Source organism: Thermobia domestica, chromosome 9 (genome assembly GCF_964235325.1).
Source record: "Thermobia domestica chromosome 9, izTheDome1.hap1.1, whole genome shotgun sequence".
Classification (NCBI taxonomy): Eukaryota; Metazoa; Arthropoda; class Insecta; order Zygentoma; family Lepismatidae; genus Thermobia; species Thermobia domestica.
The window spans coordinates 87,732,436-87,758,914 of NC_137462.1; the positions used below are offsets into that span (position 1 = coordinate 87,732,436).

Genomic DNA, 26,479 nt, shown 5'->3' on the forward strand with positions numbered 1-26,479 from the left:
TTAACATTTGGACGACGCACAGAAGTGGACTGGCTTACCAAGCAATTGGGCAAGTGTTCCTTCCTCTTTATGGCGCCGTCCCGAAATCTAGTTAATATAATGAAAATGAAATGAATAAATTTTCCTGAAATGTTTATATTATTATTTTTACTGGAATTCTTAAGTGAATTCAGAAATACATATTTGGTCAAAATCGACGACAATGTCATTTTACAAAAATGTGTGAGAGGAGCACAGAATTCTGAAGTCTTCCACAAATTGAAGTTATTTTGTAATAGAATCTAATTGTAATGTAATAAATAATAAACAACGCTTTTATCTTTTTCAAGTGTGTTTTTTCTTGATAATAATATTTATAATTTTTAAATGTTATCAGTAACACAATCTTTTTATGGAGCCGGTCCACTCCTCATGACGTAGGCCTATATGGACAGTATATATCAATCATCTTAAAATATAAAGATATGTTAAAGAATTATTAATAGTGGAAAAAGAACAAACAGAAAAACATATTGTTAAACTTAAGTTATGTTCTCCAATACTGCACACTGTCGCAAAATAATCTTTGAATTCACACATTAATAAAAGAAGAAAAACAACGCAATATTTAGCTGATAACGAAGCTAATAAAGTATCAGTTAAAAAATACAAGGTTATATTTAAAAAATAACTAATATACCTTGAACTGCGAATCAATGGATTCAAATCGCTTTGTATCGTCTGGCAATTGCCTTCTGATATCTTCGGAACCAATAAAAATGGATTCCAAATGGACCCAAGTTCGCTGAACTTCAAACCAAATACTAATCACCTGATCAGCATATGAAAGCTTTTTCTGCCATGAAGATACCTCTTCGAGAAAAAAGGCAACATATTTCGACGTCATCATGCCTTGCAAAGCATTCTATAGAATAAACGACAGGATGAATTATTTTGATTTGTCATTAGAAATCTAAGCTATGCATTTACTAAATACCATAAGTATTTTATGAAAAATCTTTCGATTCTGATAATTATGCAAATAACAGGACGATGTAACACGTATCTCAATAGTTCTATAAAATAATATTTATGAATTTGAATTTGTTGCTGGATTAGTTTCTTATACAGGGTGTAAAAAAAGTCTGTTGCCATAGGTCAGCTTTGTTAGGAGTGCATATACGTAAAAATATAACGAGAGGAAAGTTGCTGAAAATGATGGATTTTCAATCTAAAATGTTTTAATTTTTCGAATCGAACAAACAATTGTAACACTACCCTGGTAGTCACCCCAATGGTAATTGGAAAAGTAACGTTACCAGACATAGTGTTACAATAGAACCATTAAATCAAGCAACTGGACGACAAGCAAGAAAAGTTATACCATAAGGAAACTTGGGGAATCTGGATTCGATTTTTGAGATCAGAACCGGATAAATTTTCCGTCGTGTCCGCACTAGATATGGGCAAAACTAGATTTTATAAAACCCGGAAACATGTTTTTCACCGAAATCGGTTTTCTCCAAAAACCGGTTCGGTTCTTTGTGGAAACCAGTTTCACTTTTCTTCAAAACCAGTTCAGTTTTTCACCGAAGTCGGTTTCGGTTTTCTCCAGAAACTGTTTCGGTTTTCACCGGTTCGATTTCCGTGTTTTCAAAAAACTAGTTCGGTTTTCACCGAAACAGGTTTTGGTTTCCTCCAAAACCTGGTTCGGTTTCTCACCAGAACAATTTCGTTGTTCTCTGAAAACCGGATCCGTTTACAACAAAAGCAGTTTTGTTTTTAAACATATTGGTTTTTAAACATATCGGCTTCGATTTGCACTTCCTTTTTATAAACTGAACCGGTTTTGAAAAAAACGAAACCGGTTTTGAAGAAACCGAAACTGGACTCGGTGAAAACCGAACCAGTTTTGGGGAAAACAGATAACCGGTTCCGGTGAAAACCGAACCAGTTTTGGAGAAAACAGAAATCGCTTTCGGCGAAAAACCTTTTTTAAATTTTCAAAATCAGGTTTCGGTTTTCCTAAAAAACCAGAAACCGAAAAACTGGTTTTGTGCCCACTACTATTCTGCACCTAAAGACTCTTGTGCCCACTCAGCGTCGAGATAATGTACGTACTTAAGGAGGAAAATTAGCATTGGCATCATGTTGACCATCCACAGGTTAAGACACCTGACAGGTTAATATGACAGGTTAAGAAAGTGTGGAGCTCTACATCTGCATCAGTGACGACGCTACCTTTAAATTTTTTGGAGGGGCAAGCGGAGGACCAGAGACATTTGGGGGGCAGCAATGTTTTGAATACTGAAGATAATACCGGTATTTTTATATTACTTAACCTACATTACAATACAACAATAGAAATATCGTTCATCGATCAGTGCTAGTTTTCGTCATTTCGGGGCTCAAATTTCTCGAAGTTTAAAGTAACGGGGGAAGTGGAGGACACCAAAGGATCAAGACCTAAATAAGGTCTTTCAACCTAATCTCAGCATTATATACTAATATTTACACTAGACGTGAACTTTTAGGATAAATTCTATAATGTGCTGCAGTAAAACATTATGGCCCTTATGCACGTTGTTCTGACGCGTGATTAGTGCATACTAAAGAGTTCGACTAACATGTTTCCTGCAGTAGTCAGGCCTTTGGTATGACGGTAACCGTACGTCAAAACGACTCTGCATAAGGCCCTATATCAGTTTCCCAACCGATGTGCCGCGGCACACTGGTGTGCCGCGAGTGGGCCGCTGGTGTGCCGCGAGGAAATTGAAACAAAATTATTAATTCTATATCAATCAAATTGCAAGACATAGGGAAAAATGTATATTTGTATTTCACATTACTATGAACCTCTACTGTGAATCTACAATTTTAAGTTTCATACTGATTTACTTTTCTGTACATTTTTAATGTTCAAAAAAGTATTTGTTATCATTGTTATGACCATTATTGCTTCTTTATGGTTGCAGACAATTTCGTAACTTGAAATTTTAAAATATCATTCAATTCTTTTGACAAAGCAAACGTGCATACAAATTTCCTACATTTGTGTTTTAAAAGTAAAAAGGATTTATTTGTTCGTTCATTATTTACTGATCTTCCTTCTTCATGAAAGGTTGGATACAGTTTTCGAAAAAGGAATTGTATTTTTAGAAACCTGAGTCCTATATTTCATTGTAATTGTTGTCAAGTTTTAAATTGGAATGGAAAATATGCATAATGATTTATTACGGGGGGAAACCAATGATCGAGCTTTCTTCTCTGTGAGGAGATCAGTAATCACAGAGAAAAAATACCACTGTATTTTATATTTACAACAACTAATAATAATAATATCTATGAGTGTGCCGCAAGAATTCAAGTTACACATATAGTGTGCCGCAAGTTGAAAAAGGTTGGGAAACGCTGCCCTATATGTTTTGTTCAGCTGTCCTTTCCAATCTCACAAAACTAAACTGAAAATGCAAAGCATACTTTTGGCGAGAATGGTCATAGTAATAAACAAAATACTCTTAATAAAATAGACTTAGGTTAGTGATATAATTTCTTTTCATTTTTTTAAAATTAATACTCCACATTTGTTGATGCATAAATGTAGTGTCATTAACATCATTTATAAATAGGCACTGTTAAATAGTTTTATTGAAGAATCTTATTTGGCTCAAACAACTTAAACTTTAGACTCAAGTATACGGGTATTATAACACTTGAAGAATTCGTATTTTCGAACCAAGAAATATTACTCGCAACGATATCTAAAGAATAATTTTTTCAAATTTTCAAGATAGCTAATTATTTTATGTCGGTGTTTATATTTCTCATCTAATAAAAAGTTTGAGTGTCGTTACGAGAAAATAAAATATTGTTAGTTTAAAGTGATGGTATTTCCTATAAACATCTTTTCAAGATAGTATAGATAAGTTCGTTATTCACCTACTGAGAGAATCAAATGCTCAAACCAGTGAACCACAAGTAACCAATGTGAACAGTCACGGTGAAGATTTAGTAGATAATATTCAGAGCAAATTGTCAAGTACAGGAACTACAACCTCGAATTGCATTCAACAAGCAATGGAACTTCGGGGCGAAAGACTTGCTCATTCCAATCTACTTAAGTATCTCAAAACAAAGTTCGGTTAAAAAGAATGTAGTTTCCAAAGTCACAAGGCCTTGGTTAGAATATTCTCTTCTAATGGACCAAGAAGTATTTTATCCTTGTAAGAAGTTTTGAAGGAAAAATCTACGGGAACAGATTTCTACTGTGACAGAATTTTGCAATTGGAAATCAGCATTGGAGTGGGGAAAGAATTTGGTAAGCATACTTTCTCTACAATTCATATATAAGGAGCGTTCAAAAAGAAACGAACCTAAAACCGAGGAGCAGAAACTCTTACTTGTATGAATGGCTGTCTCGTAGAATTCCCTGAGCTGCGTTGAAAATCAGTTCCGAACGTACTGCCAGACATCGTAGTCCGAGGTGAATCGTTTTCTCCTCAGATACTTTTTAAGGAGACCAAAAAATGGCGTAATAGCAGGGAGAGAGGTCTGGACTGTATGGAGGGTGACCGAGAACCTCCCACTTGAATTTCTGCACGACTGCTTTGAGTATGAGGTAGGGCATTGTCATGGACCACTGGTGAGCTTGCCTGGTCGTTTCGATTTGATCATTTGGCCAAGGTTGGTCAATGTTTTCGAGTAACGCTGGGCATTCACTGTTGTCCCGTGCTGCAGGAAGTCTACCAGAAGGGAGCCTTGGTAAAATAATTATAATAAAAGAAAAGAACGTCAGCATAATCTTTCATGCACGTGTGGATGGACATGGATTTTTTGGATGGCGGTGATCTTGGATACGCCCACTGGAGACTTTGTCGTTTTGATTCTGGTTCGAAGTAATGACACCAAGACTCGTCTTCAGCCACCACTCGTGCCACGAACTCATTCCCTTTCCTGGCATAGCGCAGCAAATGATCAAGAAAGTGGGCCATTCGACATGCTTCCTGTAGTGATTGAAGACTGTGGGGCACCCATTGCACGCATACGTTGCTCCAGATCAGTCTTTCCGTCATGTAGGTGTGCACACTTCCGACGCGCAAGTTGATTTCGGTGGCTACGGGTTTCACTGTAACTCTGCGGTCCTGGGTAACGACTGCATCAATCAACTGGACCTTGTCATCCGTAAAACGGTGTGGTACTCCAGACCATGCATCATCGGCTAACGACACCCGTCCTTCCCTGAAGTGCTTGTGCCACTCCTTGACCCTTGAAAGGAGCATGCAGTGTTCATCGTACACTTGTGACACTCTTCGATATGTATTCACCCTACTTCTCCCACCATCAGAAAACGAACAACACCTCTTTGCTCTTCCTTTGACACCTCCGTTTCACTATCGCACTGCTCACAATACGACTGACCACGCTGGACGATTCGCGTTTGCTTCTGCTGGCTTTGTAAGACACGTGGCTTGCACACGTGAGCCTCTAGCGGCGGATTGTGAACTTCCGCGCTCTTGTCGGAACGCCTGTTTGTTACAAATGCAACAATATTACCATTCTGTCATAAAGGTGGACATTACAGCCTTCGGCTCGTTTCTTTATGAATGCTAAGCAATTCAAATTTGGGAAGAACTTGTACTAAGACTGTGCAGACGGAAAGATGTTAAAATAATCCTGGTGCGGAACAGATAATAAGAAACAAGTACCAGGTTGATTGTGTAGCTGAAGTAGTGCAGTTCTTCGCAGTAAATGAGCTGGAATGTCCTGGAGATTGAGGATGTGGACTCATAAAGATATGCAAAATTAAAAAAATATATATACTCATAAAGTGCTTAACTTGAAGTTTTATACTGTGCAGGGCAAAAACACATACACTATAAGTAAACGACGGAACGAAACTAGAGGCTTTCATGGTATAGATATGGAGAAGAATGAAGAAAATAGCTTGGGTGAATGCAAAAATTGATGAGAAAGTGTTAGTAAAACTAAAGGAGAAAACAACGACATAAGTAAAAGGAGGAAGAAAAACTACTACTTTTGACATTGGTTGAGAAGAAACTCTATCCTGAAGAACAAGATAGAAGGTGCTGTGGAAGAAAAAGGAGGGAGAAGTCGAAAGATATTATTGTATTTAAACAAAATTGCTACATCAATTCAAAGAGTCTAGTTGATGCCCAGGGTAATTAAGTCTTAATGCCGTGTACCTGTCATAGATAGCAGAGTGATTATGACAGTGACGAAACAATGAATCAAAATATTATTTCTCTGTAGTTTAAAACTACCACATTCATACGAAAATAAGTTATTTGCTACTAGAGAGTAAGAAGGAAAGTGAAACTTACCTGATTTTCTTCAAGTGTTTCGATAAGTTCTTCACTTGCCCTCAACAACTTGACATTTCTACGCGGATATGGGTCGTGTTCGAATTCCATTGTAGCCCAAGTAGTCTCCAATTCTTTTATTGTTTTCTCCATTTGCATTTCTTTACTTGCTTTGTCAACTATTTCCTTGACTTCTTCTTCGAATTTATGCAATTGCAATGCTAACAAGTCAGCTAGTGTTGTATTGTAAGTCAAAACGAAAGGTACCTAATACACAATAATTTCAATTTTAATAGTTACGGAGCAATAGTAACATTAGATAGTTTGATGTTTATGTTTAATTATTTAATATCATATATTTACATTTTATGAAGAATTAATCAATAAATGCAGAAGTAAGTTGAAGTATTTGCATTATTTAATATTAGCGACATTCAGTCATTTCATCACATTCTTAGCAATAATCGGAACAAAATTATTTTTTTTAGAAAAAACTGAATTTTTAGAAAATAATCTTATAAGCTTACGAATACCTTGTCCTTTACGAATACCTGGTTATAGAGTATCATAATTCCAGATGAATATGGTATTTCTGTGGATTATCTATACAAAATTGACATGTTTCTATAGCTGTGTACGTAAGAATTCGACACTTTTTAAGTACGCTATAATGTAATCGGAAACATCAAAGGATATAATTAAGTTAAGAAAACAAACCTCAAGTTGTTATTGTTGTTGTTTGTTTGTTGAAATTTGGAGTCTTTTTTCACTACAGAGGCTATATGAGTAGGAGTCATACACATCTCTCATTTTACGGGAATGTCCTTTACGGAAGGCAAGATTTCACTTACCTGTAGCGTCCAAGAGCATGTGCATACATTTGTGAGCATGTGCTTTATTGGTTTGTAGCTCATATTGAAGCCAGTGGCGCAACTACTATGGCGAAAAACCTCGCAATGCGAGGGGATAGCCCTTCCAAGGGGTCTCTCCACTCTAGTCTTTCAATAGCCCGAATCAACCTTGTTAGTTGAACGTTCTTTGTTGGTTGTAATGTACGATAGTTCTGATATTGAATGAATAATAAAAATAAATTAACTTGACGTGCTTCAAAGAAGATTAGAAGTAACCTTTGCTTTTATAATTTTTAAACTTCGGAGATTAAATTGGATATCGAATGTACTACTTCTTTACCATTATTTTATAATCACGTCAACAATCAGTTACTTAATTCAAGCCGATGGCTGTTTAAACTTTGTGTAAGCGACAAATTCTTTAAAGTTTTCCAAAATTACAAACGATGTACGTACATGTGTTTCAAAAATGAACTATTCAACATTTTTTTCATATTAATATAATTCGAATTCAGTCTGTTCCGTTCATTCATCAGTTTATGGTTATATGTAAGGGTACCACAAGGGCGCCGATTTTTCTGTAACTTTGGGGTGGGCATTCATAGAAAGAAATATATATAACAATAAAATACATATAAAAATATATATTCATAAAAATACATGGGGCCGACATGAGCTTTGGGAGGCCCGGGCCCCCTCGGCCCCACCAGGATCGGCGCCCTTAGTACCAGACTTAGTCTGGACAGTCTTTTCAAGTTCCAATCTCTTATTGTCTTTTTCAACTGAAGTCGCGACGCGAAAATATTCCTATTTTTTCGTATACAGTTAGTTAATTTATTTTACACACCATTGTTATTTTTATCTTGCAACTCTTATAAGGTTTTCCTAACACATATAATTTAAATAATCTATATGCGTATTATATTCAAAAACAAATATTTTTAGACACAAATAAAATAACTACTCTTAGATGATATAAAAGAAAATAAAAGGAAACAGAATAAACTCATTGTTTATTATATTCATCTGGTTATTTAAGCTTTAAGTGTTGGAACTGTCATAAGACTTCGTGATCCAATCTCGGATGTCGCGCATGTCGTTAGGGATAGATATGTAGGTAGTTGTCTTGGTAGTTTACCTGCGGAAAGCGGGTAAAACAGTGCCACTATTCTGCTTTGTGTGTATGAGAGGAGAGAAAGAGTACGAAGTGAGCGTGAGGTTGAGTGAGCGCAAGTTCCAAATCATGATGTGAGCGTGAGGTCGAGTGAGAGTGATGTTGTGAACGTGAGGTTGAGTGAGTGTCGAAAGCATGTTATGAGCGTGAGATCGAGTGTGTGATGCCGAAAGAATGTTGTGAGCGTGAGGTCAAGTGAGCTTCATGTCGAAATGATTTGAGTATGAGGTCGAGTGAGCGTGATATCGAAAGGATGTTGTGAGCGTAAAATTGAGTGTGATATCGCAAAGATGTTATAAGCGTGAGACTGAGTGAACGTGAGGTCAAATTGATGTCGTGAGTGTGAGTTTGAATTAGGTTAGTCTAAAGAGGGCATCTTTTCTTTGGAAATTCTCAACCCACTGCAAGATGATCTTCCGATCAGCGACATTTTTATTACATGGAATAGCGAACTTTAAGAGAAAACCTCTTTGCATTGTAATCACAGAACTGCTGCTTTTAAAAACCATTTCAACTGCATACGCGCGATCAGCTCCTGACGAAGCCATAATGACAACGGAAAACGATAGGAGGGTAGTGAGCGGAAACGACGTCCACCAACCCTCTCGCCCCTCCGCTGACAGCGCTACAGCCGATCAAAATGTAGGACGTTTTATGGGGTCATCCTGTATTTATAAGCATAACAAATACAATGTTGTTAACTTTGAGTATCCCGCAGATCTTTTATGTACTCCTTGTATACAGTACAATAAAGAATGGTGATAACTAATCTTATTGATGCAATGCATGTTCATAATTAATAACCAAATACAAGAGCATTCTTGTTAAAGTTTTGAAGTTCCTGATTGGTTCTGCTGTTCAAATATGATACCATTAGAAGCCTTACATTGTTGTTAAATTGAGATCTGCTTTTGCGATAGCAGTTTCTCGCATGTAAAATAAATTTTTGTCCCATTTAATGGAAACGTGGCAACCGGATCGAAAGAATGGTAAAATATTGTAGAGTATTTATTGTTCGTCTGACTACAGCCTTGCAAAAGGTTTTAAGAAAGAAAAAAATGGAAAGAAGAAGAATGATTGGAGACATTTTTTAGCACGGTAATGAAGTCAGGAATTATACTTTATTTAAAATTTATTTTCACTTATTATTGAAGTTATAAAGATATAACGGTTTCCCCCTACATTTCGAATTAATTTACAAGAGTATTTTGGTACAGGAAATGTAACATCGTATTGATAACATACTATCAGTTTGAATGTTGATATTGTTAATAACAGTCAACTATATTAAAAAAAAAAAAACTTTCCTTGCTTTTTTAAACATTGTAATTATTCGTGTGTAATTAGTAGACCTAATAATTCACTGTTATGTATTACTCTTGTTTCTGCTTTTTTATTACCACACTTCATCGCTGCGCCTCGAAGAACTGTTATGTGACAAGTGACATTTTTGTCGAAAATGAGTTATGTCGTGCAAATAAATCTGAAAACTGTCAGTCAGCGTTCCTTATAATGTGATAATATTCAATTGTTTCGCCACAACAATGAAAAAAAAATATAGATTGAAATTAAAGGCTTCAGGTTCTCGTCATGTACGTACTGATTAATGTATATAAATCCTATATGTGCTTATAAAGACGCGAAAGGTGCTGCGTAACCACAAAAATAGTAATATAATATTGTTGAAGCAATCTACAATAATGCCCAGAACATAATATACGCAGAATCAATTTTATTATGTTTTTCAAGTGTTTCCTTGTATATTTGGCAAAATTTCAAGAGTTCGGAATGTTTTTCGCTTCTCCTGAAAAGTTGTGGTTTTAACACATAGCGGTTCTTCGAGGCGCAGCAACCATTTCGTGTTTTAATTATAGGAAATATTGCATGTCTATATTCTAGATAAAGAAACAAATACATACATAAAATAAGCAAACAGGAGTTAAAATATAATACAACTGATTTCATATTATTAAACATTTGTATATATAGTTTACGGTTTATGAAACTAAAGGAGATAATGAAACCAAATTTGTAGCATTCCTTTTGGTACTGGTTTTATGTTTATTTGACGACCATGAATAATATAAAAACGCAAAAGTAAATTCGTAAGCATACAAAAAAAAGATACCTTTGTAGCCTTTACAAGCTCATCCCAGTGACGATCTCGCACAGATTCATTCTGAAGTTCCGTAACAGATTTCAGAGATGTCATCAAATTCTTTATTTCGTCCTGAACAGCGGTATAAACATCCCATATGCGGACTTCTTTGTCCAATGCTGAAAGATAACGAATAAAATAATAGAAAGATTTTAGGAATAATATAATTTACAATATCGTTTACTCTCCTGACATGTATGTTATTGAATTCTGAGCGGATACATTTTATATATTTTCTTAGAAAAATTACAAAATACCTTTAATAATATTACCAAAATGATTTTCTTGCGCACTTCAAAATGATTTACCACTTTCAATGAACATAAATTTTCCTTAACACAATATTGGATGAACATCTTCATTCAATTTTCTTTGTTCACAATTACAGAGCTTACTTTCCCATTCATGAGAACATGTGTTACTCTCACTATCTTTTCGCTCTGATTCTTAACTTCAGCTCATTTCAGTCGATTGCACATCTACTTCTACACTGACTTTATTTTCACTCAACTTTAAGAATGAAAGTCATCCATACCTCAAATTTTATCTTTCACATTATGAGGCCCAGTATCACATAGAGTGATTAAGGCATATGAGAGGAAAATTTGCTATTTTGAGTTACTTGTGATATTATTCATTGGTGGTATCTACTACAATGATGAATTAAGTATTCTTACGATCCCACTTCTAAACTTAATATGAAGAGATAATATTTTCCCTGAATATAATATTTGATTATTTTTTACTATATATTTTTATTATAAATTTCAGATATATTTAATAAATCAAATTATCGAAGCGCAGTTTATTGACTTTATTACAGAAAATAATCCTTGTTTTAAGCGACCATATACTTATAGACTTCAACCTCAAATGTACACAGGGATGTATATTATTTTTGTTCTCACTGAAGATTACAAAAACTAAAAAGTGATAATATTTTACTGCCTTGTTGTACATACCTCGCAAATCTTTGGTGAAATTTTTGCATTGAATATCCATGGATTCAACATCAACTTTTGCCCATAGTGTTTTCTTCCAATCCTCAATACAAGATTTCACAATATATATGAAATCCCATAGTTGCTGTTTCATAAAAATAAATAAAAATATATTTTATGTCAGGAAAATTAGTTTTCATAAAGTATCATTTTAACATATTATGTAATATGGTTATACATGTATTTACCTGTAGAATTTTATTCATTATTTTTAAAATGTTGTGAAGATAACTATGTCAGTTATGTTCATTACCTTGTATTTTTAAGGAAATGGTAGATGAATAATTTAGTATTTAATATTTATCTTCTCGCTTATAATATCAATTGCAATACATTCAAAAAATAATGAACAGGAAAGAACACAATGACTCTGCTTTAACTTGTATAAGCTGCTGAAATTTCCTGCCCGTGTGTCTCGCTGCGAATGGTTAAATAGTAAACAAAACAAAGAAATTTAACATGGAATGATAGTCAGAAATTAAACATATTTGGAAGTTCTATAAGCTACTTCAAGACTTAAAAAGCATAGGTACTATCCGAGAATATGTACCATATTGTTCGTAAAAAGCTGGACTCCTTCCAGTGTCAAAGTCCAAATAATTGAACATATATCCTTACGTCCCTTAGATCTATGGTTACACAGAAATTCATTTTCCCTCTATTCTGACACAGAGTAATATCCGTAATCTTACGATATCAATAGATCCTTTACCTGTTGTCACCAAGTAAATATGTAATTGACATATTGCAATTGATATATAGATAGTTAAAGCACCATATAATTTCTTACCATACTGGGTGATACAGGGTGATTTATGTTTGTAGAAGATAGGACCACCAAGAAAGTAAGATATACACCGACGGAGATCTAAAGTCATGCTTTCGTGATTTGGTGGTTAGCGTCACAGAGCTATGTGGAGACGTTTTTTTGAGTATGGGTTCGAATCCTGTCTACCAAAAAAATTTTTAAAGTAAAGAATCTGCATTTTATTGCAAAGAACATTAATGATTCAAGTCTCATGTCTGATGTCAAGTATCACAGATAAAAGAAAATTATAAATACACTGCAACTACGCAATATAGGGAATTAAATCGTATATATTAAACCAGATCACAAAAAATTCACAATCATCCATCTCCTTTATCCTAAAAGGTAAAACCAAGGGGCGTTCAACTAAAAAAATCGTTCATTTTTTGAACAGAAAGTAATGTATAAAGATATTAATCAAAGAAACAACTTATTCGGTATTTCGAACGGTTATTCAGTATTTTATTATGTAACAAAATATATGGTCACTAAATTATGTCTATATTATAGGTTCTATTAGCACTACAAAACTTGTCAATCGCGATTAATAATAATGAAATGTTGTTATTTGCAATATATTAAATACTTATAAGGGAAAAATAGACATTAATCCAAAGTTAGACATGTAGTAATAACATAGTGCTAGCTTTATGTTTATTTACTAATAATGGAAAAGAAGGTTCAGTGCCCACCATTTGATTTATCAATGTTTTAATTTATAATTGAGTTCAAGCCTTATATAGGCCAGCCAAATTACAATTTGCTTACATGGTATTCGTGGACATAATCAATAATGCACTGTTCTTCTTCATAGGATTGTTGTAATTATCTTCTTCATCATTGTACTAGAAGTTCCCGTTAATCAGGATTGTGCTATGGCCACCATTTTGAAAAAATGGCAGACGAAGAAGTACCATCTTTCGAATTTTGGCTAACCTCTCAGAAACAGCTACTTTATAAAGAAACTGAATTGAATCAATTTGAAAGAGCAGAAATTTTCATATTAAATATTGTGTTTAGATTTTCCCCAAGAGTTATCATTTATTTTTAAGAAATGTTTATACTTTCCGGAAAATTATGCTGAAAACATCTACGAATTGTCGGTTGTATTGAAGTGTTGAAATATTTTTAGGTTTAATGGCCATCATTCAACTCCAAACGATGTTTTTATTATGATATTTCTTGTTTCTTGAAGGTCATTGAAATGTTCTCTGTCTCCCCTCGAACTACCACTGCTACTAAAGCTTCCGTTACTTTTTAAATGAACACAAGAGTATTATTTATTTCCTTCTTTAAAATATTCGTACAGTCTGTGGCTTATTTTTGGGGGTGGCTATCGGCCTCAAATCTCCCCCCCCCCCCCGAAATAGATTTGTTATATGCAAAACTTCATTTAAATTTGTCGGCATCCAAAAGAAAAAATATCAGTGCTTATTCATGTGTTGTGCATAGCCTCCACCCCCGTAACAAAATTCTAAATACGCCACTGCGTACAGTTTTGCCGTTTATATAAGGACTATATCGAAAGGGGCCATGACCCGTACTCAAACGATGATTTTATGAACAGCATGGTCATATAGCTCGAAATGACATAGCACTGTAGACCACTAGCACATAAAGTTCAAGTATGTTTCCTTGAAAATATCCTGAGGACAGCACTGGCTTAGCCTCCTCAAAAAAAACTTCTGAATACCGGCCGTAATATGAATAAATTACACTTAGCTTCTCTTGCATTTAAGTTTATTTTGTATTATTTTAAGAAGCAACAATATTGTATTGTAAGGACCAACAATAAATTCAGAAGCCTATTGTGAAACTCTCCAACGACTTCGACGCGCCATCTAAAACAAAAAACGTGGAATGCTGTCGACAAAAGTGTCGTTAATTCTTTGTGAAAAATTCTAGCCACAATAAGTAGAGTTGAGTTGTATCGTTCAAAAGTTGCCTTAGTACCAAGCAGAATACATTTGTAAAAGGTTTATAGCTTAAAAGTTCTTGCTTCTGTTTTAAAGCACTCACATGGTCGCAGTACCCGTGTAACTTGTATTGTGATAACTCATGTTTATCGACTTTTCTCTGGTTTTTGAATTTTGGCACTTAGACCCTTTCTTATTTTATTCAATTGTCCTCTTGTCTCGTCTCGTTGACATCACTTTGCCTTAATATCAGTTTGTCGTGAATAAATTAAATTCAATTTCTTTTTCGTACCTGTCCCCTTCTGATGGTGACACTACTACCTTGGATTGGCGTCGCGTGTGATCCTTCATTGTGGCCGTCCATTCAATTCTCCTTGGTCTAGAATACTTCAAACTACATACTTTTTCCTTCATTCTTGTCCAACAAAGACTTGGCAACCTTGCATTTTTTCTTTACCATTGGGCACTATATCAGTGTAGAGCCCAAACGGTTGGCCCAATTCCAAAAGTTCCAACATTTTACATTGAAAACATACTTTCCAATAACATTACTCTCTTACCATTTTTCCATGTCTTCAATAATTACCGAGATGGCCTATGTGCTCGAACTTATGGGATACCTTATATACAATCTATATTGTAGGGATCCCACATTACAGTAATTATTTGGAGGAATTACTGAAACATATATGATCACTTCTTCACTCTTAATCACTTCTTGATAATCGTGCTCCTTTGTCATTACTTTGCATTCTTCTTTATGTTCTAGTTCTTATCGTTTATTATTTGTAGTTCAAGATAATTACGGCACATATGCGTGTTTAAAATGTTATATCCAATATCCTCATATTGTCTCTTTAGATCAAGTTTTTGACAGACAATTTTAGTACTGACTTGTTATTTTTTTCAAGCTACAAATCAAGCTTTCTTTCAGTTTCTTTCTTTCTTATGTAATATAGGACATGCAATCAATTTAATGGTCAGGAAGACGTTATAAATTTAATGAAAATGTTAAACCAGAAGAAAAATCAAAATAGAGATAATTGGTTATAGAAATTTTGTTATTTCATCATAACACAGTTTTTTAAAAAAAAAAAAAATAGAAGAAAATATTGGGAGTAAAAGGTAGAAGCTGAAGATGAGAACCGTGAATAAAAAAGTGCGGACTCGAACTCAAGGAGGGAAAATAATCTAATCAGTTGCAGGACCTGCCGACAGCCAGAATACTTAATAATAATAATAATCTTAACATATTATCTAAATTGTTTAATTTATTTTCAAAACGTTCGAGAAAGTGTAGCAAAATTCAATTAAGTATAGTATAGGTGTAGAGTTTACCGTAGTTTGCATACTATATAGTCTAAATATAAATAGTTTCTTTATTTTGCATACCTCATACATAGTCACCAGGAAATACAGGTATAGTTATAAACTATATTGTCGGTACTTTCGAAACGAGTCAACAAATTTTAATTAACTTCGTTTGGCCTAAAGCGAGAGTAATTTTTTGAGTAAAACTATATTATTTAGGCGTTATTGACAAAAAACGTGTATACAATGAATTCTTTTTATATTCTGGCTGATAGATCAACATTATAATGAAGTATTACCTTCAGGTTTCGTAGATCTTTCCTACAAATTTTCAGTTGTTTAAACTCAGGCACAGGAACTTCAAATATATCTCCCGCTTCATTCAGTTTATCCATTTCATCTTCCATATTACACTGATTACGATTTGCCTCGTCCAATGAAGGATATGGCTTTTCACAATCATACCTACCGAAATATAATACATATATAGGAGAAAATGGTGAAGGCATTTTTAACACAACAGTAACATAAGTACGCTGTAAGGACTTTCGTTAAATATTTCAGCAAATAGAGAGGTGAAAGTAGAGTGCAATAAACTTTCATATTCTGCAATTTGGGAACAAAAAAGTGTGTTCATTGGACATATGAATAATTCATCGAAAAATGTGTCTTTAGTATAATGTTCATCAGAAAAGTGCTCCCAGACGCTAAAACTATTCAATCGCAGCGTGTAGACAGAGCAAAGCGATGAAGCTACCAGACAAGGATAAGAAACCAAGTGTTGCCTGCTAGTTAGGGGTGTTACATGAGAAAAAAGATGCAACGAGTATTTTTCAACCCTCAAAAACTACGTGTTTAGTCGAGTGGTATGAGCCACTGCATCGAGAGTGCAAGACGAAATCGCAAGTTCGAATTTCGTTTGCTATCGAAGGGATGTTTGTATAACATAAAATTATATTAGCTACTAAAAACATTTCTGATTGTCCCATATAAAGGTCGATGCATAAGTTCGTGTGGTTTTCTTTTGGATTGGCAACAATGTGGCATGAAGCGATTGTTTATCGTTATTCCGTTGTTTTATGGTAGTTTGGAGTTTGTGTGTTGTGAAACACAGGTTTTCTTGATTGCGATCATATTATTGTATATATATATATCAGACAAACTAATATCGAATGTCAAGTTGAGGAAAGTGGTTATTAACTTCGAGTTTAACCGAGGATCCAGTGCAGCAGAAGTTGCGAGAACAATTTGTGCAGTGTACGTGAATGAAGCAATTGCTGAAAGAACAGCACAGAAAAGCTTCTCTTGACCAACGGGTAACAGATTTCTTCCAGTCAAAACCAGTAGCGGATTTAAAGGGGGGCTTTGGGGCTGAAGACTCCCCCCAAAAAACATATCAGAGCAAGAGGAATTTCAGGTCATTCACATTACTTATTTATCGCTTCAGCAAAATTCTCAATATTTTCAGTGTGAATGATCTGCTGAAGAAAATATTGAGAATTTTGTTGAAGCGATAAATAAATTTTCTTCTGAATTATGGAAATGGATGATCAAGGCTACCTCTTGTGTTTGGATTTAGATATTAACTGCTAGTCGTTTGAATACGAATGCTGATGGCCATCTCGAACTAAGTTGTAAACAGACACCTACAGCCACAAACCGTAATAGTCTCATACCTATTATAAAGACAATTATGCTCTGTGGCAGGAAAAACATTCCAGTACCCTCGCAACGTGATGATGGAGAACTTCTAATATCAGATGACGAAACTCATAAAAACGAGGGAAAATTTCGAGCTTTACTGCGATTTAAAGTTGATGCAGGAGATAAACATTTGGAAAACCATTTAAGCACAGCTCCTCAAAATGCAAAATTTTTAAGCAAATCAATTAAAAATGATATAGAATGTTGTGGGAAAATGATATTTGCGAAAATTGTCAAATTTTTTCTCATTGATTGTAGACAAAACTCGGGATTCAAGTACAATTGAGCAAATGAGTTTTTGTGTTAGATATTTAGACATCGAAGACTTTAAAATTAAAGAAATGTTTTTAAGGTTTATAGAAGCAGATAATGTTACTGATGAGAGTCTCACTAAAATTATCCCTTTAAAAAAAATTGAAAAGTTGGGTTTGGATTTGACATACTTGAGAGGTCAAGTATATGACGTTGGAGCTGCATTTGAAAGAACGTTTAAGAGGGTACAAGCTTGTTTGAAAGAATTACAGGCACTAGCTTTATTCATTCACTGTGTCATCAGTTAAATCTGTTCCTTACACATGCAACCTCTGAGCAGAATATAAGGAATATGCTAGGGACTTTATCAGACGTGGTTAACTTCATAAGGGACTCACCTCAAAGAACTGAAAAAAATTAAACGTATTATTAATGAAGTGAATCGTGGAAACAAGCACAGTAAACTGAAGACCTTTGTGAAACGCGCTTTATTGAACGCCATGATGCCCTTATTTTCTTCCTTGACATGTACAATGCAGTTGTGGCATTTTTAGAGTCTGATAATCAAAAAGTTCTATCACAAAAATCTGCTGCTCTCCTTTTTGCTGTTTTAAGGTTCGACTTCATCATTACTCTCTACATCGTGGATACAATTCTTGGACTGACTGTTACTTTGTCTCGTCAGCTTCAAAATCCTACCGGGGAGCTTCATCAATGCTTACTCAATGAGTATCGTTTTGGCAGTGATCATTACAGTAAATTCTTTAATAAGGTCGAAAAGGTTACTATTTCTCATGATGTGGATATCACATTTCCTAGGACTGTAAAACGCCAAACTCACCGCTCAAATGTAGAAGCACATTCCCCACATGAATATTTCAAGATCAATGTGTATATTCCTTTTCTGGATCACCTCATAAGTGAACCGATCTCAGGATTTGCTTTAACAAACTTAAACTGATGTCTTTATTAAGTTTGATGAACTATTTTTAACTATATGCAAGTGTATTATATATTACTATCAAATTTGAGTAGCAAAAATGAGTTCCATTGTCTTTCTAAATTATTTTGTTCCAGTCCCCCTTAAAAACAATTTCTGGATTCGCCACTGGTCAAAACCAAAACAGTTCTATTGAACTGCTACCTGAACCAGGCCCGTAATCAGAGGGGAGCTAGGAGGCCTGTTCCCCCCTAAACTTTTCGTGGCCCCTCCAGATGTTAACACAAAATGCTATTATTAATACAAAAAACACAATTTAGCTATTTGAAAGGTAATTTTTAATGACATTCCCGCCTAACATATTCATGGCCCCCCTAAACCTCTGTGGCTGGTTGTGAGCCTGACCTGAACGTTGGTAGGTCATAGATAGTGGAGGTGAATACATCACAGTGATTGTGAGTTAATGTGAGTAACAGTAAAATGTATTCAATATTGTTACACTCGTAGAATATGTTAATGTTATGTCTATGTCTATGTAATACCCTCTTTTCTAGAGGTAAGGTATTGACTCAAAAGTGTTGTTCCTGTAAGAATTATATACTTTATATCTAAATCTTTGATCGTTAGTTGAAATAACATTTCCCCATCATAATTTTGCCTAGTGCACCTACAAGGATTTTAAATACGTTAGATGGGTGCCCATTAACCAGACGTTTTAAAATTATTACTGGATGTATGAGAAGAAATAATAAAGAAGAGAGTATTTAAACTATCAAAACCTTAACACTGAAAATACACCACAAAATAGTTGGAAAATTACGTATGAAAAACAATGATAGTGTCATATCGTCTAATACTGCATAATATTTTGCTTCGCAGCTCAACTAAATTCTTGTAATGGTATTTTCACTACTAATTCATTCTGTAATGTGTCATCTTGGTCTGATTTGGAATGCGAATTCTATTTTCTGGAGTGCTTTCTGTTTTCCTGAGATACCGAATGTTACAAAGAAGCGAAGTTATTACGGTCATAACTGGCAGGTGAATAGAGGTTATTCAAATATCAAAGTGTCAAGTGGTATTTCATATGTCCGACTAAATTAATGATTCTAATTCCGAGTCCAAAGTTCGTTAGTCAATAGTTATTACCATTATTGAGATACAAAGCATTACATGCATGCGGATGAACGCAAAAGCCTACAGAGAGATAATACACTGTCTGTCCAGTTGAAATAGGGAAGAACGAAGCTATTTGAGTATAGTAAGGGAAAACTGAAAATTTCCAAAAAAATGACGCACTTTAGAGTTTAAATAATTAGCCCATAATCTACGTACATTATTATAGTACAACATATTAAAAAATAAAGAACCTATTAAATCATGGAAATTCAGGAAACGAATTTAAAATAAAAGTGGCAGAATTCGAGACTAGTGAAAATCACTGTGCTATTTGGGTTTCTCCCGGGACTATTTGGGTATTTCACTGTATCAACATTGTTTACATTAATTACATTAATGTTCATGTATATTCTTAAATTATATTCTTTTCTGTATAATTTGTAAAAAAAAGAAAACATAACTTCATAGTAAAAGAAAATAAGTGGAACAATTCTTTAGGGTGGGTGATAAGGGTAAGCTAAAACTCCTTCAGCGTTGTAATAATACAAAAACTACTAATTTTCATATATATTACATACTACCTTACACGTATAGATTCATCTTAGAATGGTTTGACTTATTTTCTTTAAAATAAACACTTGCAAAAGCAAACGGTACATTGTTCTCGGATTCATTCTAATGATTATCATAATCACGTAGCATATGTAACACTTGAAGGTACGGGCCTATTTATTTTTGTATTCCTGATGCTTTTCGTCTTCGAGCAGGCTTTACCAGATCCCTCCGTTTATAACTTTCGTTTCGTGCAAAACTGTTGCACATATTCTGGAGAAGTAAGTAGAGCTGTACTTTGCTTCTTCTTCGTGGAGATACATTTGACATTTTATGTAAGAGTGAGAAGAATTTGCATCACTGCACAGCATACGATGGAATTATTGCTCCATCATATCCTGTACATCCCATGTACTCTTCAATATATGTCGTGGGGTCTCACAGACCCCAATATCGTAGACTGTATCTATATTGAAAATTACCACTAACAATTCAATATTACAATTTATAATGACCATCTTAGACTGTATCTATATTGAAAATGACTACTAACAATTTAATATTACAATTTATAATGACCATCTTAGACTGTATCTATATTGAAAATGACTACTAACAATTTACTATAACAATTTACAATCACAACTAACTTAACCTAACCTAATATCGTAGATTGTATTTATATTGAAACTCACGACTAACAATTTACTGTTACCATTTACAATGACCACTAACCTAACCTAACCTAACCTAAGAATTTATTATTTCGCTTAATATTTATTTAAAAAGCAAATCCTCTTCTGTTTTACAATTTAATCTTTATTAATGCTCAAAACATAATTTCACATTTGGTACATTTCAACCTATTTCTCATTATTACAAGAGAACTCAGTTTTTTTCACGTTTATTTACATGTTGCAACAAATAACTGCTTGGTGCTCTGCACAAAAATGTTTGTTGCATTTTTCACAAACTAGTCTACTTTTTCTGTCCTTCTTCCTATCACAAAGATAACAACGCTTTCCTCTGTTTGCAGATGACGCTGAAATTGTTGAAGTCCTTTCACTTTTGGAGATTCCAAAGTGTTTCATTGCTTCAGTCACTGATTTGGGTAACCGTGCTGACATCTCTCATCTTCGCTGCATGTGAGGCTTTACCATGTCCTCGACAAGACTGGTTAAAATTTTACGCCTCGCATTGAGTTTATTTCATAAATCTGGATTTTGAATTTTGAAAATTATAGATGCGGCCACCTTCTTGTTTGCCGTTTTCTTGTGAATTCTCTCACCATTTGGTCAAATTTATCCACCGCCCCATTGGTCTTGTTATATCTGGCTTTTTCTTACCTGTGTCAGATACAGCGGTATCATGACGCTGCGTGCTGAGCAAAATCACAGCTTTGCTTCTCTTAGGTGCATAACTTACGATCGTTAGGTCTCCGTTGAATCCGAAGACAGATATCAATGGACTACGAGATTTACTAGGTTGCATAAAGTCCGGGATTTCACGTTTGTTCTTCATGGTTGCAACGAGAGTGAGATTCTGAGTTAGCAGGAACTGAGCAAGTTCAACACTTGTAAAATAATTTTCCATAGTAATGTTCCTTCCACTTATGAACAAATGTTTTGAAAGTTTCATCACAAGGTTCTGAGCCAGATTCTTCTCCACAGTACAGAGCTAATATTTTTGTCTGTTATAACAGTTCGAGGTCTCTTAGGTTCAGACATAATAAAGAAGAACAAATAATTTCATCCGAAAAACTAATTGTTTGGAAAACCAATTAGGCATACACTACACTACAATGATTGCTTACAGGGAGAGACGATAACAGCGGTCACACTGGTAAATGAAGAAATTCTTATTGTTTTCTTCTCAGATTGGAAGAAATTGCGATCAACTAAGGTCTGTTATACACAACCAAACTTTCTGTTTACTTTGCATGCATCAGATTCTGGATGCGCGTATTCCTAATTCTATCAAATAACTTCACCAGTTGATGCAAGGTATATTCATTCATAGAGAACACAGTCCCATCTTCTAGATTATCAATGATAAATTTGCGAGTCACAAAGTTACGTCACTCCGCAATTTTCCAGTGATAATGTAGAGGGTAGGACTGTGCTACCTACAAATGAATATACCTTGGATTTACCGGTGAAGATATCTAACTTGCCTAACTGAGGTACGGTCACTTGGTCGATTTGGTGGTAAACTAACACACATACACACGCTGAAAGAAGAAAAACGTTCTCCCATCATCCTTATTTGGAAACATTCTGTGATTATTAGAGTAAAAGAAAAGTTAGAATCACAAATTTATAAATTGTCTTTTCCTAGTACTTTCCCCCTTGCAACAGACAAATCGCTCTAGTCCCTTAGCACCATCAACCAGTGACGGATCTAGGGGGTAAAATTGGGGGGACCAGATTCCAGTCTATGAAAGGTATATCATGAGTTTACGCAAACCATTTTAATTTGAAAAATATATATAAATAGTAGCTTTAATTGTTTTTGACGTTCAAAACTTTGAAGAGGCCTGGGCAACCCAGCCCCGGGTAGATCCGCCACTGCCATCAACAAACAAGTACGAACTATTTTGAATTCATTTTACACGAGGTTAATTGTCAGAAAGTCTCAGTAATATATTTTAAAAATTCTTCATAACTATTAGCAAACTGACTCCCAGTTGGGGTCACACAGACTCCACGACAGAAAAAGCAGGGTTGTTTACAAATAAGTAAGATAATTATGGCTTAGGCGAAAGAAAATTTGTTACAGTCATAAAATATACTGTAAAATTGAATTTCTGAAGATGTCAGAAACGCACTGTGTTTTAACTATCAAAATAAGGAAATAATCGAGCCGTATGATTCCTGCTGGAATAAGATCTTTTCCAATTCTTTTTGACAACGTCTATTCTTGGATAATTCCTTTCCAAGATATTTGCAGTGCTACCTAATTTCGTTAATTTTTAGGTATCCACTAAAAATTTGCTTTTGTCTACCTTCTATGGTTTATTTCCTATATCTCTGTATATCTATCTAAATCTCTCCCTCTCTCTTTCTCTCTACACACACACACACACACACCTGTAGTTGGCAACACGTCAGATGTATGGGTTGGCAGTGGTGTCGTGGCGCCCGCAGCGCCGGACCGCTGGTGGTGGTGTGTTAGGTCGGTCTCCATACTACGTCAGGCGCAGTGGAACAGCAGTGTCCAGTTGCTGCAGCAGACGGAGGTAGTGTAAAATGGGAGACCTCTCAGATTTTCAGAGGGTAAATTGTTGGTGCGCGGTTATGTGGAGTGAGTGTGACGGCAGTGGCTACTGTGTTAGGTGTGTCGCGTGGGACAGTGTCGAAGGTGATGACGGCCTACACAACACACGGGAAAACCACATCGGGGAAGCGGAACAGTGGGCGGAAGAAAATCATGAGTGACAGGTCACGCCGGTTATTAAAGCGCATTGTGACGCAGAACCGTCGTTCACTGCGGAGCAAGTGACGGAGGAACTCAATCAGCATCTCCCCAACCCTGTTTCGGCAATCACAGTCCGCCGCGAATTACATGACATGAACTTACGGGGTCGTGTTGCACGGGCCAAACCGCTCATCAGGGACCATAACGCTTTCGCTCGCCGCAAATGGTGCCGCGACCATGCAACTTGGACCGTTGAGGACTGGAAACGTGTGATATGGTCTGATGAGTCATCCTTCACCCTATTCTCAACCACGGGCCGTGTTTATGTGTGGAGAACGCCCAAAGAAGCTTATGCTCTGCAGTGTCTCCGCCCAACTGTGAAACATAGCGGCGGCTCGGTGATGCTGTGGGCCGCCATATCATGGTTTTCATTGGGTCTTGTGGTCACACTTAGCGGACGAATCACTGCCACCGATCATATCGCAATTTTAGAAGACCACTTGCATCCTATGGTCCGGATGTTGTTCCCGGACAATGACGCCATCTTCCAGGATGATAATGCACCCATTCACACAGCTGACGTTGTTGCAGCGTGGTTTGAGGAACATCGGGATGAAGTTCAACACCTCCCCTGGCCCGCCCAATCCCCAGATCTCAACATAAGTGAACATCTGCGGTCCGTCTTCGAAACACGACTCCGGCGACGATTTCCACCTCCATCCTCTCTCAGAGAACTGGCCGATGCCCTGCACGAGGAATGGTGTAAAATTCCACTTGCTAACATTCACGACCTCTATGCCTCCATCTCACGTCGCATGAAGGCTGTTCTGAAGGCGAAAGGTGGCCCGACACCATATTAATCTGGTAAGTTGCAATTTCGTTCAGGTGTTTCCATTTTTCTGATCACCATCTATCTACTATCTATCTATCTATCTATTTATCTATCTATCTATCTATCTATCTATCTATCTATCTATCTATATCTATATATATATATATATATATATATATATATATATATATATATATATATATACAGAACCGCTCTTAACAAATTAAAATAACACCACTGAGGACAATATTGAAGACGATTCACGACCCAAGATGAGCAGTCACTGTGCAAACTGAGGAAAATGTCCAAACAGTAACAGAAATTGTGCATAAGGATCGTTATGCACCTGCAGGACTCTTCGGTGAACGAAGATTCCGAAGTTCATTGTCTAATTCTAATGAAAAATTTGAGCAAACGAAAGGTCTGTGCGTGGCATTTGCCACTTACACACTCAGTGACGAAAAACATTGCAGATTTGAACACTGCAGAAACATGAGACAGACAACCAATGTGGATTGAGGATTGACGCCAAGCGTTGTAATATGTAATGATGCATAGTGTTCGAAGTACGAATCGCTCATAAAGTTAAAGCTCGGAATTGAAGGTTCAGAGTTCTCCAAAACGAAGAAAGTGTACATACAGAAGAACAGATTCAAAAATCTGTTCACGTTTTCTTTGAGTCCAAAGGCATCATTGGCAAGGAATTTCTTTCAAACTGTCACACTGTGAATTCGAATCTTAAACGGGTGTTTAGCAACGTCTGTTGTCTTTACTCATGGAGTTTGACTTAAATATTGCTATAAGACTCATCTCTGTTGCACAACAATGCACCCGTGCACAACAAGAGCAGGATACTACTGTAGCTTTTAGCCAAACAAAAAAAAATTATCGTAAAGCTCCAGTACTCCCATATTCTCTAGATTTGACTCCATGCGATTTCTGGCTATTTCTGAATCTGAAGCTAGCGTTGACACCATTCCAGACATCCACAAGACTTCGATAGCAATTTTGGACGGAATTCTAGAAAGGAATACTAAGAGTGCTTCACCACATTCTACAACCGCTTCAATGCATGTATTGGCTCACGAGGTGTCTATTTTGAATAGGTATTTTAACCTACCAATCTCCAATGTCTTGTCTTTCATTTCTCATGAGTCACCTTCCTCATTGGGCCAACTGTAAGGTCGTGACATGAAAGATAACCATAGTAATGGAGTAAGCTCATTCTGAATCTGAAGTCCATTTACAGTATCTATCTATCTATCTGTATATATATATCACATTTCATACTGAGATTTAGGGAGTTAAATACACGAACTGACAGATAAGTCATGAAGTTAAAAATTTCGAATCTGAAGTCCGTTTGCCAATAGTTATTTTTCTTTATGAAATATACAGAGTGATAGACGGGCGAGCAAACCAAATGCAAAACTGACCTCATATCTTGTACAACATTCATTGTACAACATTCTTACTAAATTTGAAATACCGAGAAAGCTAGTTAGATCAATTAAGGTATGTTTAAATAAATCCCAAAAGTATGAGTAGGAAAATTCTATCCACGAGCTTTCATGCTGAGAAGGACCTGAAACAAGGAGCTTCGTTGTCACCATTATTAAACTTTGTTCTGGGGTATGCTAGACAACAACCAGGGCATAGAGCTGAATGATATTTACCAGCTTATGGAGTATGTTGATGATGTCAATATATTAGGGAATAATAGGAGAACGATACAAAGAAATATAGAAGTCATATTGAACGTTTGCAGGGATATGGGTTTGGAAGTAAATACAGAGAAAATTAAATATATGGGAGTTCGTCGGGATCGTAATACTACAAATTATGGATGCGTCTAAATATCAAATGATATTTAGACAAAGTCTATCCTAGATTTTCAAATATCTAGGATCAATATGAACAGACCGAAATCATACTCACGAAGACATCGATTTCGAATTTCGATTAAAAGCAGGGAATTCTTATTATTCAGTCCAAAATCTTTTGTCATCGCGAATACTGTTGAGGAATTTGAAGCTTAAAATATATAAAACATGGATGCAAATAACCATTCGCCCGGGGCGAGTGGGTCATCGGTGCGGGCGAGTATTTAATATCATACCTAGGTAAGTAAAAGATTACAATATT

The 26,479-nt window shown here is 35.6% G+C and overlaps 1 protein-coding gene across 1 annotated transcript in view; it reads right to left on the minus strand.

Moving 5' to 3' along the window:
* The window catches only part of LOC145694826 (dynein beta chain, ciliary-like), a 614,922-nt gene that overhangs the window by 336,782 nt on the left and 251,661 nt on the right, over positions 1 to 26,479 (minus strand). The window contains exons 23-27 of the mRNA XM_081771484.1: positions 15,818 to 15,983; positions 11,445 to 11,568; positions 10,453 to 10,601; positions 6,321 to 6,566; positions 680 to 904 (exon numbers count right to left, since the gene is read on the minus strand). Of these exons, the coding sequence (XP_081627610.1) occupies positions 680 to 904; positions 6,321 to 6,566; positions 10,453 to 10,601; positions 11,445 to 11,568; positions 15,818 to 15,983 (910 nt within the window). The remainder of the gene's footprint in view (positions 1 to 679; positions 905 to 6,320; positions 6,567 to 10,452; positions 10,602 to 11,444; positions 11,569 to 15,817; positions 15,984 to 26,479) is intronic.